Here is a 13602-nt window from a genome sequence, read left to right as displayed (position 1 = left end):
TGGAAATAGTTACGTTCGGCCACTTGGAAACCATCTGCAGCCATTCATGGACTTCATATTCCCAAGCATGTCATCGTGCCACAACCGTTCTTGATTGGTTTAAACAACATTCTGGCAATTCGAGCGAATGATTTGGCCACTTATATCGCCTGACGACTTGCTGAATCCATGTCAAGCCGAGTTGCTGCACTACACCGGACAAAAGGAGGTCCGACACGATATTGAAAGGTATCCCACGACTTTTGTCAGCCGGCCGAAGTGGCCGTGCGGTTAAAGGCGCTGCAGTCTGGAACCGCAAGACCGATACGGTCGCAGGTTCGAATCCTGCCTCGGGCATGGATGTTTGTGATGTCCTTAGGTTAGTTAGGTTTAACTAGTTCTAAGTTCTAGGGGACTAATGACCTCAGCAGTTGAGTCCCATAGTGCTCAGAGCCATTTGAACCATTTTGAACTTTTGTCAGCTCATTGTATTGACGCTGGGAAGGAGAAAGCAGTGACAGTGCAGACGGAAAGTGTGACTCTAAGTAAAAGTCTTATCAAGAGGTCCGAAACGAATAATCTTATCAAGAGGTCCGAAACGAATAATACGGTCTGCTGCGATTACGGGCAGCATGGGGTGCACGCCTGAGCCTCAGGACGTGCGCCAGCAGCGCATGTCGGGTGTTTCAAGCGTCAACTTCGCGTCTCAATATCTCGGGATGTAATGGGAATATTGCGATGCAATCAACGCCATTGTGTATGTGCTTTGTCATGCTACGGATTGCTGAAGAAAAAATATAGGAGGTCTATTTAAAAAAACATAAGTTTGTGTTAATAAACACATATGCTTTCGTTTTAGAATGTTTCCAAATATGTATATTCATGGGCCCCAGTCCTACATTGATACCGGTGAAAGTCGTTTTCCAATAGCTGTTATTGTTCCAGAGATATTTTGGGTGGACAAGATAGCTGGGACACCCTATATATATATATATATATATATATATATATATATATATATATATATATATATATATATTTCAGTTGGTTTTACTGAGAAGTTCATCAAGGGAGTTGAAGGAGTTGGCCACCAGCAAATTCTTTAGGCTTCTCTTAAACTGAATTTCATTGGTTGATAAGCTTTTTATGGCTGCTGGCAAGTTATTGAAAATGTGTGTTCCTGAATAATGCACACCGTTTTGTACAAGACTAAGTGACTTTAAATCCTTGTGAAGATTATTCTTATTTCTAGTATTGATTCCATGAAATGAGCTGTTCGTTTGAAAAAGTGATATATTTTTAATGACAAATTTCATTAAGGAATAAATATATTGGGAAGCAGTAGTTAGTATCCCTAGTTCCCTAAACAGGCTTCTGCAGGATGTTCTTGAGTTCACACCACGTATAACTCTTACTGCACGTTTTTGTGCCGGGAAGACTTTTGCTTGGTTTGATGGATTACCCCAAAAATAATCCCATATGACATTATGGAATGAAAGTAAGCATAGTATGCCAGCTTTTTCATTTTTATATTCCCTATGTCTGACAAAATTCGCATTGCAAACAGAGATTTGTTAAGACGCTTCAGCAGTTCTGTGGTGCGCTCCTCCCAGTTGAATTTATTTTCTAGCTGTAGTCCCAAGAATTTAACACTGTCCACTTCTTCTATCTTCTTGTCATCGTATGTTAGACATATACTCGTGGGACACCTCGTACAAGTTCTGAACTGCATGTAGTGTGTTTTTTCAAAGTTTAGTGACAAGGAATTGGCTAGGAACCAGTGATTAATGTCTACAAATATTTTATTAGCTGATCTTTCTAAGCCTACACTTGATTTGCTATTTATTGCAATGTTTGTATCATCGGCAAACAAAACGAACTTGGCATCTGGTAATGTTACTGATGAAAGGTCATTGATATACACAAGAAAAATTAAGGGCCCCAAAATGGGCTGTCGGGCTGGGTTAACACTTAGGAATGGATTTAGGTGTATGAAAGGTAGACTTGTGATTTCAACGGTGTGCATGTAAGAGCTAGAAATCCTTGCTGCTAATACTCAGTAATAAATTCCAAACTTGTTATGAAATTTGAAGTATATTTTCCCAGTCAATAACAAATAGTATGCTCATAATAACGGGTGTAATCGTGGTAGTATTGGTTAGGGAACAAAGTCGTTGATAGAAGCGAATTCGGTCGAGCGAGTACAAATTAAACAGTCCGATTGCCTGATCAGGTTAAGTAAACAAACAAACCAAATTGTGAAAGCAATTTAGTAGTAGGCAGCTTCCACGGTACACAGTTGAAACTGTCGACAGTTATCAGTGCAGCGTTTACTCCCGCAGGAATAAAAGAACTTGATCCCGAGGAGGGACAGAGATGTCGCTCACCTGATGTTGTGCGCGCCGCCGCGACCGTAGAGGAAGACGTTGGGCGGCGTGGAGAGCTCCTGCAGGCCATCTTGCGGCGAGGCGGAGAACTGCCGCGCGCAAGGCCGGCGCGGTCCCGCCAGCGGCTCACCGGCCTCTCGGACGTCCACGAACTCGTACTGAGCCACGAACTCCACCGGCCTGCGTCACACAGGCCTCCACAGTCACCTCACATTCCAGCCAGCCACATAACTACAGACTAGATCTCGTCACAACAAATACTATTGTTCACAAACAAATTTTGCCAAAGTAGTCAGTGGGCGTGTATTTACAAATACGTATACCGAACCTGTGCACTGAGTGAATGCTGAATTATTTGAGATCTTTTCCTTTTTTCACATGATATCGATTTTGGTTTTCCAAGTGATATAAGTTTTGCATTTGCAAAATAGTTACACATAATTACTTTGAAATTTAGTAGTTATTGTTACTGACCATAAGCTGCAAATATATTGGCTTAAAATAAAAATAAAAAGGTAGGTTGGTGACGTAGACGAGCAGTGTTGTTTAGGATTTGGGTTTTAGATTTATAAAAGATGAGAAGCTTAATATCTGTAGAGACATCTACTGTAACTATCAAGCCCTCGTGCTAACCTTTTCGAATATGCATAAGTTTGTTGATAGTCTTATTATTTCAAAAATTAATAACCAGAATATTGTGTATTCACGAATTGCGCTTATATGTACCATTCATGATGCTCAGTATGTAGTATAACCAACATACAATATGATTATATTAGCATCGATGCAATCCTATAGGTAATCTGTTAAGTGAACTCCATTATGTTACCTTGTTTGAAGGGAAGTTAGGTGAGGTGGCATTTTCTTGATATTTGTTGTTTCTACAGAGAAGAAGGTGAGGGATAAGAAATGAGAGAGAGGGAGAGAGGGAGAGGGGGAGAGAGCGATATATATATATATATATATATATATATATATATATACTCCTTTACAAATGTCTGCTTGTGGCTGTGTATGTGCGGATGGGTATGTGTGTGTGTGCGAGTGTATACCTGTCCTTTTTTCCCCCTAAGGTAAGTCTTTCCGCTCCCGGGATTGGAATGACTCCTTACCCTCTCCCTTAAAACCTACATCCTTTCGTCTTTCCCTCTCCTTCCCTCTTTCCTGATGAGGCAACAGTTTGTTGCGAAAGCTTGAATTTCATGTGTATGTTTGTGTTTATTTGTGTGTCTATCGACCTGCCAGCACTTTCATTCGGTAAGTCACATCATCTGTGTTTTTAGATATATTTTTCCCACGTGGAATGTTTCCCTCTCTCTCTCTCTCTCTCTCTCTCTCTCTCTCTCTCTCTCTCTCTATATATATATATATATATATATATATATATATATATATATATATGTGTGTGTGTGTGTAAGAGAGAGAGGGGGGGGAGACAAGAGCAGAAAAGAGAGACATGACAATGAGAGCAGATAAATCAGACTAAAGGGGGGGTAGAGGAAAGAGTAAAAGAAGCATAGGCACCAGGCGAGAAAGATTAAATGATGAGAGTGGAGTATACGGAGACGTAAACAGAAAGACACCACGTGTGTGTATGTGTGTGTATTTAATGAGGTTTGTTGAGTCGTTACTGGGACTAGAAAGGAATATGTATAGTAGGGAAGAGTTGAAAGACGCTCCTACCGTTATTTTCTTTCATTTCCCACTCCCTCCAGTTCACTGCGACTATTGCCCTTGACGATAGCCGGTCGATGTGGCCAAGCGGTTCTAGGCGCTTCAGTTCGGAACCGCGCTGCTGCTACGGTCGCAGGTTCGAATCCTGCCTCGGGCATGAAAGTGTGTGATGTCCTTAGGTTAGTTAGGTTTAAGTAGTTCTAAGTCTAGGGGACTGATGACCTCAGATGTTAAGTCCCGTAGTGCTTAGAGCCATCTGAACCATTTTAACCTTGACGGTAATATATTTTTAAAGTACATTCTACAAAAAGGGAAAAATGTTTGATTCTCAGAGAAGCATGCTCAGATCTGCTTACTTCTCGATCTCGAATTATTGATCTGAATGTAGTATTTTCGTATTTCACTGCGTACGTGTCACGACATCGATCCATGTGTAGATGACAGACACGTAGAGTGCTGAAAAAATAGTAGGCACCTGGTCATAATACTCGGAACGTTTGCGGGACGCAAAAAATGTGTCTGCCATGTTGATAGAACGGGAGGAGATAATGTTAAGAAACAGGTGATCAAATAATAATGTCAGAGTTCGACACACCATTGAATGATTAGTATACGAATCGACGAGATATCTTCGAAAGTTATATTAAACTCCATGTTTCGATACGATATCTAAAAAATGAGATAGTAAAGAAAATTTTTCTTATGATTATGATACTATTTAAGAAATAACGAGTGTGTACACACAGCAGCTATTGGGCTATGAAAGTGAGATATCTCGCTTGTAACCGTCTACCCACAATGATTTTAAGCAGATAAACAGAAATTAAAATTATGACATACCGAAAGAAAATCAGTTTGACTTCAGAAGCAAAATGGAGGCGGATAAATAATTCTAAAGTTACATTTTATAACTGACATTAGGAATAAATAGTTATTTAGCCGAAAATAATTTTTAAAGTAACATATTTTTACATCGGACTATAAAGTATAAAATAATTTATCTTAGCCTCATACGGATTCCTGATCTCACAGTGATAGTTCTGAAAATTTGTGACTGTGAACTGTCAAAAATATGAAAATACTTGTCAGATTTCTAACGAAAAACGTTAGAAACATGAAACAGACAACTATTAGAGGGCAATTCTTCATGTCTCAATTTTATATTACGTACGCCCTATATTTTTCGCTATAAATTTTATGAGAATTTTCGTAGCTACTAAAAATCACAATCACAAAATATCTGTAAAGAATCTGTATGGGACACAGAGAAATTGTTTTATACTTTTTAACCCGTTTTAAAACCATTTTATGTTAAAAATTTGTTTTTTGTATAAGTACTCAATTTCTGTTTTTAGTCTTGAGTGTGTAAAATGTTGCCCTCGATGTTAAACGTCTTGATGAGAATACAGCAGAAATGTCGGGTAAATTTCAAGTTTATTTCAGTTTCCTTTCACCTGAGTCAAACAATAGACTGATTCTTCCTACAGTTCGAGGAAAGTCTGTGAAGGTAATAGTCGGAGAGATTAGAGCGCACACGGAAGATTACCAACATTTGTTCTTCCCAAGAATCATTCACGACTGAAACAGGGAAAGGGGGAATGACAGTAGTACACGAAGTACTCTCCGCCACATAGCAGACAAGAAAGCGACTCAACATTGTATCGTCATTCAGTTCTGAGCTATGTTCAAAGATCCAAGTATCTAGTTCATCGGGGAGTTTGCTAGAAACCAATTGCACCGAATTTGTACCGAACAAAGAGTAGTATAAGAGAGCGAGTTAGTAAAAACGTAGTCAAATGAATCACATATACACCTAATTTGTTTTAAATTGCCGGCCAGAGTGGCCGTGCGGTTCTAGGCGCTACAGTATGGAACCGAGCGACCGCTACGGTCGCAGGTTCGAATCCTGCCTCGGGCATGTATGTGTGTGATGTCCTTAGGTCAGTTAGGCTTAATTAGTTCTAAGTTCTAGGCGACTGATGACCTCAGAAGTTAAGTCGCATAGTGCTCAGAGCCATTTGAACAATTTTTTTGTTTTAAATTGCTCCAGGCGTCCGAGTTACCGTTTTATGTCACGCTTTTTCAGCCCCACCCTCAGCTTTATGGGTGGTAGTGAAATCTTACGGTAGTTTTTTTCCAGATTGCAAATGATACTTGTACCTCCCAGTTTGATCAGAATGGCTTCATGCACTACAGAGGTGCAGCTATAAATCGAATGAGTTGTCGCAGACTCCTTTTGCGACAGGTGATATACGACATTGCGTCTGTAGGGGTTACGACGCAACCTGCTAAGCACAGCCGTCGTGCAGGAACTCCAATTCGACAGGCGGTGCTCAGCGTTACGCCTTTTTCTCAACCAGTTTTAACCCCCAGCCTGTCTCTTGTTCCAGGCATATCGTTCCCAGTCCCACATTATTGCACTGTGATCGAGTTCTGAACTATGTTTAAAATTTCAAGTCCCTAGCTCACTGGAAAGTTAATTTACAATCAACAGCAAAATTTGTACCGAAGAGACAGACAGACAAGAAAGTGATCCAATGAAAACATGTTAAAAACTGATTTATATGTTCTTCGTATTAGTGGAAGTAGACAGCGCATTGAAGAAGGTTAGATTAGGTTAGACACAAAATAATATTTTATAAATTTTGAGAAGAATTGAGACATGGTAAAGAAGCAGACGAGCAGTCTACAATATCTAAACAGAGCACAGCTCATATATTAAAGTGTCTTGTCAGATGTAGCCAAGCCCATTTTAAGAAGGACGCAAACCAAGTTTTCAGACTGTCAGACTGCCATAGGGAACAATTGCCAGTGCTAATGCACGCGACATAACGCTTCTGGTTGAAATGAAAGATTGGAGGTATCAAGTGGAATGTACGCGATACTTACTACACAGTTTATACTGATGGACTGAGCAGAGACGAACTGATGTAGAGAAATAGAACTTTAATCATTCTTCCGTTGAACAAATGAATAGGGGAAAACGAACAGAGCTCTGGTGAAGGGCAAACAGAACGATCCGCTCTGTCTGTTCGCAGATTTCGCCCAGTTCAAATGTACTGGAGTTCCACATAGGTATATTTGCTCGTGGGAGTTGTGATTAATACAATGGACTTATTCACACACAGTGAACAGTGGACAGAAATACAGTTTGCACTTGGACACAGTTGTTTTAAGCACACCACAGGAAGCTGAGCTTATTCTGTACGTTCCATTTCCAAAAAGGTTCCAGCAGCGGTGAGAGAGACGAACTCCAGATATTTCAAATTTAAGTAGAATGGCTCCCTTGTGGTACGCTATCGTTATTCCCCTCAATACTTAGAAACTACAGCTGCATTGTGTTCGTTATCTGTATACACTCTCATAGAATCTTTTCGTTTTCTTTTAACTTTTTGTCAGTATTGTATTAATTGTGTAGTGATTTTTTCCATGACCATGGCTCAGATGGTTCCAGAGAAATTAAATGAGAAGTTAAATATTTAAAAAAAAGTTAAAGTATTCATCTGTCTAGCGAGGAAGCCTCACAAGATAGCCAGCGGAGGAAGATGTCAGAAGCAGACTAGAACACTCGAAGAAATCTTTCTTCACAAAAATAACTGTGCTGTTATTGAACATTGTCAAGGGATTGCTGATGATGTTTTTGGAAGTGTACTTACAAAGATAACTTGTAGGAAGTGTATGAACTCCGGAGAGGATGAAAAAGGAATTAAGGTTGGTTCCACAGGAGAATTTGAAATATTAAATACCAAATATAAAAAATTAACATGTATATGAAAAAACAGACGCAAAAAGAGCTATGTGGAGAACCCATTCCAAACGAAGGGGCGTGTTCTTGGGATATCTGATAATGTAACCAGGGACAGTTAATTTAAGACTGGAAACAGACGTTTTAGAAGCATAATTTATTAGTAATCGATTATAATTGACGTAAGGTGCAGTAGATACGCAAATATGGCAAGGCTAGTAAACAATATAAGGAGGTGGAGGACAGAATCAAAAAGTTTAAAGAAAAATAAATTACGAACTAAGAAGAAAAAGGCGACGTCAGTGGAGCCGGAGAAGAACCAGGAAGAAGATTCCAGTAGCAGAGCTGTAACACTAGATGTAACAGAAACGGAAAAAAATGAGGCAGTATGAACATCAGGAAACTCTTGTGGTAGTGAATTAACTAAACTGAGCGAAGAGTTGCAAGTGGAGAATATTTTACGCACGTTTAATCGCTTCGATTGTATGGTTTATTTAAAATACTAATTGTAATCTACAACACTGCATCCAAAACACAATCCTGTGGATGAATGAAAAATAAACAGGAGGCAAGGTGTAATGACGGGAAACTAAATAACTGAAGACCAAAACACACTATTAATGGAATAATAGATAAGTATCATTTGGGTGAATTTAGTTTTCTTGTTTTACTGTCTTTAGGATTATTTATACTGCAATATTCAAATCAAAATCGTAAATGGACTTAAATCCTTGTTTTAAAATATGCCGAAATAAAAATTTAACTAAACAAAGATATTATGTCAATTATAATGCATATGGCAAATATATTGCTATCATATGTCGTTGAGGTAAGTGTGGGATGAGAGGGGAATTATCTCTAATGCTGAAAACTTTGATTATTCTGTCATTTTCAAACAAAAGTCTTTTACGGAAAATAAAGTTATTTATATATATGCAGGAGTCGAAGCTGCTAACTTGTGCCAAAGTAACATCATCTTCGTGGGCATCCGACAAGATAAACAAAGAAGCTCGTTGACGCTGTTTCCCAGTTTTTTGACTTTTCCTTTCCCCTCCTCCCTCCTCAGTGGCAAACCCAAATAAACAACACAAAATAGCTTGATGTTTTGTGAGAAGTTTGATGCTTACATTACATGCCTAAGTGTCTCACAGGACGAGACATATTGCTACAAATACGTATGGCAATTTATGTCCCTGGCAGGTACGAAACATTGTCATGTAGTGGAACTACATTTCTGCTGACCATTAGTTGAAGTAGGTTTTTCGGAATACGATGCATTTTATGCATCGAGGGCAGTATCGTCCAATCGGCAATACCAATAATCAGTACCTCAGGAAGCAGCAACTAGTATGTAACGCCTTCTACGGAAGAAGTTCCAGATTTGGCGTCTGTCTGTTGTGGTTACCAGCGTATTCTATGTATAAAGAGGTAAAATGTGTCGCATGTTACAAATATTTGATGTGCGGCAGTAATTAAGACACCGGGGTCTTACTTGGAAGCTGCGTGATTCGAATCCCTTAAGGACCACATTAGTTTGACATCTTTTAGTTTACAGAAAATGCCTTCGCCCGATGACACATTGATGCCTTCAGCAAACGCAAATACGCCAACTGACATTGTTGGCAGTTTGTAGTTATATGATTTACAGGACTTATATCTTATGAATTGCTATATCCTTCTCCCCATTGTCACTGTATGAGATACAGGAAATTTCTCTTGTAGGGATACGGATCAGATACATCTGCAACTGACAGAACGTGTTTTCCTCAGTAGCCTCTGGGAGAAATGACCCATCCAGCCACTTGATACGGTCATTTTCTTATCTTCAGAAATTGTGTTTTAGTATAGCGCAAAACAGCTACTGTGTGACGAGAGACGGTTTCTACTGACGCTCGTACTTCGTTGTCGATTGTTCAGTTTGTCACTACGAAGTATCGTACAGTCCGAATGCAATATACAGAATAGTTGCCGTATGATTCATTTGTTCGCTGTGTCGTGTGTAAACGCTCTATTCACGTTCTTGGTTGTCAATCTTGTGATCAAGTATTAATGGGAAATACGATGCATTTTATGCATCGAGGGCAGTATCGTCCAATCGGCAATACCAATAATCAGTACCTCAGGAAGCAGCAACTAGTATGTAACGCCTTCTACGGAAGAAGTTCCAGATTTGGCGTCTGTCTGTTGTGGTTACCAGCGTATTCTATGTATAAAGAGGTAAAATGTGTCGCATGTTACAAATATTTGATGTGCGGCAGTAATTAAGACACCGGGGTCTTACTTGGAAGCTGCGTGATTCGAATCCCTTAAGGACCACATTAGTTTGACATCTTTTAGTTTACAGAAAATGCCTTCGCCCGATGACACATTGATGCCTTCAGCAAACGCAAATACGCCAACTGACATTGTTGGCAGTTTGTAGTTATATGATTTACAGGACTTATATCTTATGAATTGCTATATCCTTCTCCCCATTGTCACTGTATGAGATACAGGAAATTTCTCTTGTAGGGATACGGATCAGATACATCTGCAACTGACAGAACGTGTTTTCCTCAGTAGCCTCTGGGAGAAATGACCCATCCAGCCACTTGATACGGTCATTTTCTTATCTTCAGAAATTGTGTTTTAGTATAGCGCAAAACAGCTACTGTGTGACGAGAGACGGTTTCTACTGACGCTCGTACTTCGTTGTCGATTGTTCAGTTTGTCACTACGAAGTATCGTACAGTCTGAATGCAATATACAGAATAGTTGCCGTATGATTCATTTGTTCGCTGTGTCGTGTGTAAACGCTCTATTCACGTTCTTGGTTGTCAATCTTGTGATCAAGTATTAATGGGAAATACGATGCATTTTATGCATCGAGGGCAGTATCGTCCAATCGGCAATACCAATAATCAGTACCTCAGGAAGCAGCAACTAGTATGTAACGCCTTCTACGGAAGAAGTTCCAGATTTGGCGTCTGTCTGTTGTGGTTACCAGCGTATTCTATGTATAAAGAGGTAAAATGTGTCGCATGTTACAAATATTTGATGTGCGGCAGTAATTAAGACACCGGGGTCTTACTTGGAAGCTGCGTGATTCGAATCCCTTAAGGACCACATTAGTTTGACATCTTTTAGTTTACAGAAAATGCCTTCGCCCGATGACACATTGATGCCTTCAGCAAACGCAAATACGCCAACTGACATTGTTGGCAGTTTGTAGTTATATGATTTACAGGACTTATATCTTATGAATTGCTATATCCTTCTCCCCATTGTCACTGTATGAGATACAGGAAATTTCTCTTGTAGGGATACGGATCAGATACATCTGCAACTGACAGAACGTGTTTTCCTCAGTAGCCTCTGGGAGAAATGACCCATCCAGCCACTTGATACGGTCATTTTCTTATCTTCAGAAATTGTGTTTTAGTATAGCGCAAAACAGCTACTGTGTGACGAGAGACGGTTTCTACTGACGCTCGTACTTCGTTGTCGATTGTTCAGTTTGTCACTACGAAGTATCGTACAGTCCGAATGCAATATACAGAATAGTTGCCGTATGATTCATTTGTTCGCTGTGTCGTGTGTAAACGCTCTATTCACGTTCTTGGTTGTCAATCTTGTGATCAAGTATTAATGGGAAATACGATGCATTTTATGCATCGAGGGCAGTATCGTCCAATCGGCAATACCAATAATCAGTACCTCAGGAAGCAGCAACTAGTATGTAACGCCTTCTACGGAAGAAGTTCCAGATTTGGCGTCTGTCTGTTGTGGTTACCAGCGTATTCTATGTATAAAGAGGTAAAATGTGTCGCATGTTACAAATATTTGATGTGCGGCAGTAATTAAGACACCGGGGTCTTACTTGGAAGCTGCGTGATTCGAATCCCTTAAGGACCACATTAGTTTGACATCTTTTAGTTTACAGAAAATGCCTTCGCCCGATGACACATTGATGCCTTCAGCAAACGCAAATACGCCAACTGACATTGTTGGCAGTTTGTAGTTATATGATTTACAGGACTTATATCTTATGAATTGCTATATCCTTCTCCCCATTGTCACTGTATGAGATACAGGAAATTTCTCTTGTAGGGATACGGATCAGATACATCTGCAACTGACAGAACGTGTTTTCCTCAGTAGCCTCTGGGAGAAATGACCCATCCAGCCACTTGATACGGTCATTTTCTTATCTTCAGAAATTGTGTTTTAGTATAGCGCAAAACAGCTACTGTGTGACGAGAGACGGTTTCTACTGACGCTCGTACTTCGTTGTCGATTGTTCAGTTTGTCACTACGAAGTATCGTACAGTCCGAATGCAATATACAGAATAGTTGCCGTATGATTCATTTGTTCGCTGTGTCGTGTGTAAACGCTCTATTCACGTTCTTGGTTGTCAATCTTGTGATCAAGTATTAATGGGAAATGAAAAGCATATAAGGGCAGTGTTCATGTTTTCCTTAAACGATTACACAATGTAACAGCATTCGGTGTAATGACCTATTAGTGCGAGAAGATCTTCCCATTAATTGGTCATGTCCTGGAACAATCTGACAGTGTTTAGAAATGTCGTACCCAAATTATGTGAGAGTTCGACAAGACGTGACGAACAAATGAATTGCGGCCGGTATTTCGCTTTTGGTGGAGAGTACTGGACGAGTTCCACTGCCCCGTCTCGCATTACTGGCAGACGCAAAACTCTGTCATGACTTTTCTTATCTCGTTATTTTCCATGGTCTAGCAGTCCTCGAGCTATCCATGCAAAAATCTCAATCCTTCGAAAAAGGATAGAGCGGGTGGAGAATGAATGACTCAGACACAACTAAAGTTAGAGTCACGAACGATAGCGGCTGAGCTCAGGTTTGTACTGTGAACGTACGTCACACATTATCCGACAGTTAATAAGCGTCCAGTAGCGTTCCGAGGACTGTGCTGTAAATGTCGAAGCCAGTGTGAGCATTAGATTTGATTGTAGTGAACTATTTAGCGATTTTATATTCAATTTATTGCGAGGGTTTTCATCGATGATGGTGGTGGTAAGTGACAGATTCTACACAAGTTCGCGAGAGACATAATTTGCAGGACACACACTTTCTTCTAGCGCAATGTATGCGTACGCGCATAACGCAGGTGTCTCTTGGAACCAGCTACAATGGCATCCCTGACCTGAGAAAACCGCCATCGTTCGTGAATCTGACTAGAGAACGCCCTGTCACCTCTCCCCTCCCTGTCCCCCAGCCCCCTTATCCGAAGCCATATCGCACGTTAATCTGACAACATTCGTACCGAGATTATCGGTTAATTACCCCCCCCCCCCTCCCCCCGGTGAAATGAATTTTTATCACTGAGGGCTGACCAGCAGGTGAACCAAAGTTTCTGGCATATACGTCCTGGTCAGTGAACTGCGGACAGAAGGCAATGTCTGGATCCTGAGCATATTCAGAGTGTTTAAGGAAACGAAAGTGTAAGCGGAAATGATGGTATGATTATGAGAAGCTTTGAAATCTGAGGTTTCATAATGATAATAAAAAACTCACTACTTAAGAAACGAAATGGAGAGGTATTAAACAAAACTGGCGAAACCTGTGGACAGTATCTATGAGAAAAGGAGATATGGTGGTGTACATACTCCGAGACACTCCGGGGCAGTCAGACAGCGGAAGAGGTGATACTGGGACAAGAAAACTGCAGTGGTCGGCGCCCTCCTTCCTTATTGTTTCGAGACTGTGCTCCGTCTCTGATGACGTCATTAACGACGGGAGGTCGAAAACATTATCTCCTTTCTTTTTTCTTTTACAGCTATAAAAAGTGCTTGAGCA

The 13602-nt window shown here is 40.3% G+C and overlaps 1 protein-coding gene across 1 annotated transcript in view; it reads right to left on the bottom strand.

The window, feature by feature from the left end:
- Positions 1–13602, bottom strand: part of LOC124594941 — a 223996-nt gene that overhangs the window by 39838 nt on the left and 170556 nt on the right. The window contains exon 9 of the mRNA XM_047133447.1: positions 2367–2546. Within this exon, the coding sequence (XP_046989403.1) occupies positions 2367–2546 (180 nt within the window). The remainder of the gene's footprint in view (positions 1–2366; positions 2547–13602) is intronic.

This window comes from Schistocerca americana, chromosome 1, assembly GCF_021461395.2.
Source record: "Schistocerca americana isolate TAMUIC-IGC-003095 chromosome 1, iqSchAmer2.1, whole genome shotgun sequence".
In the NCBI taxonomy this organism is placed as follows: Eukaryota; Metazoa; Arthropoda; class Insecta; order Orthoptera; family Acrididae; genus Schistocerca; species Schistocerca americana.
Note: the sequence above shows the minus strand (reverse complement) of the source record. Positions and strands in the feature narration are given on the sequence as shown.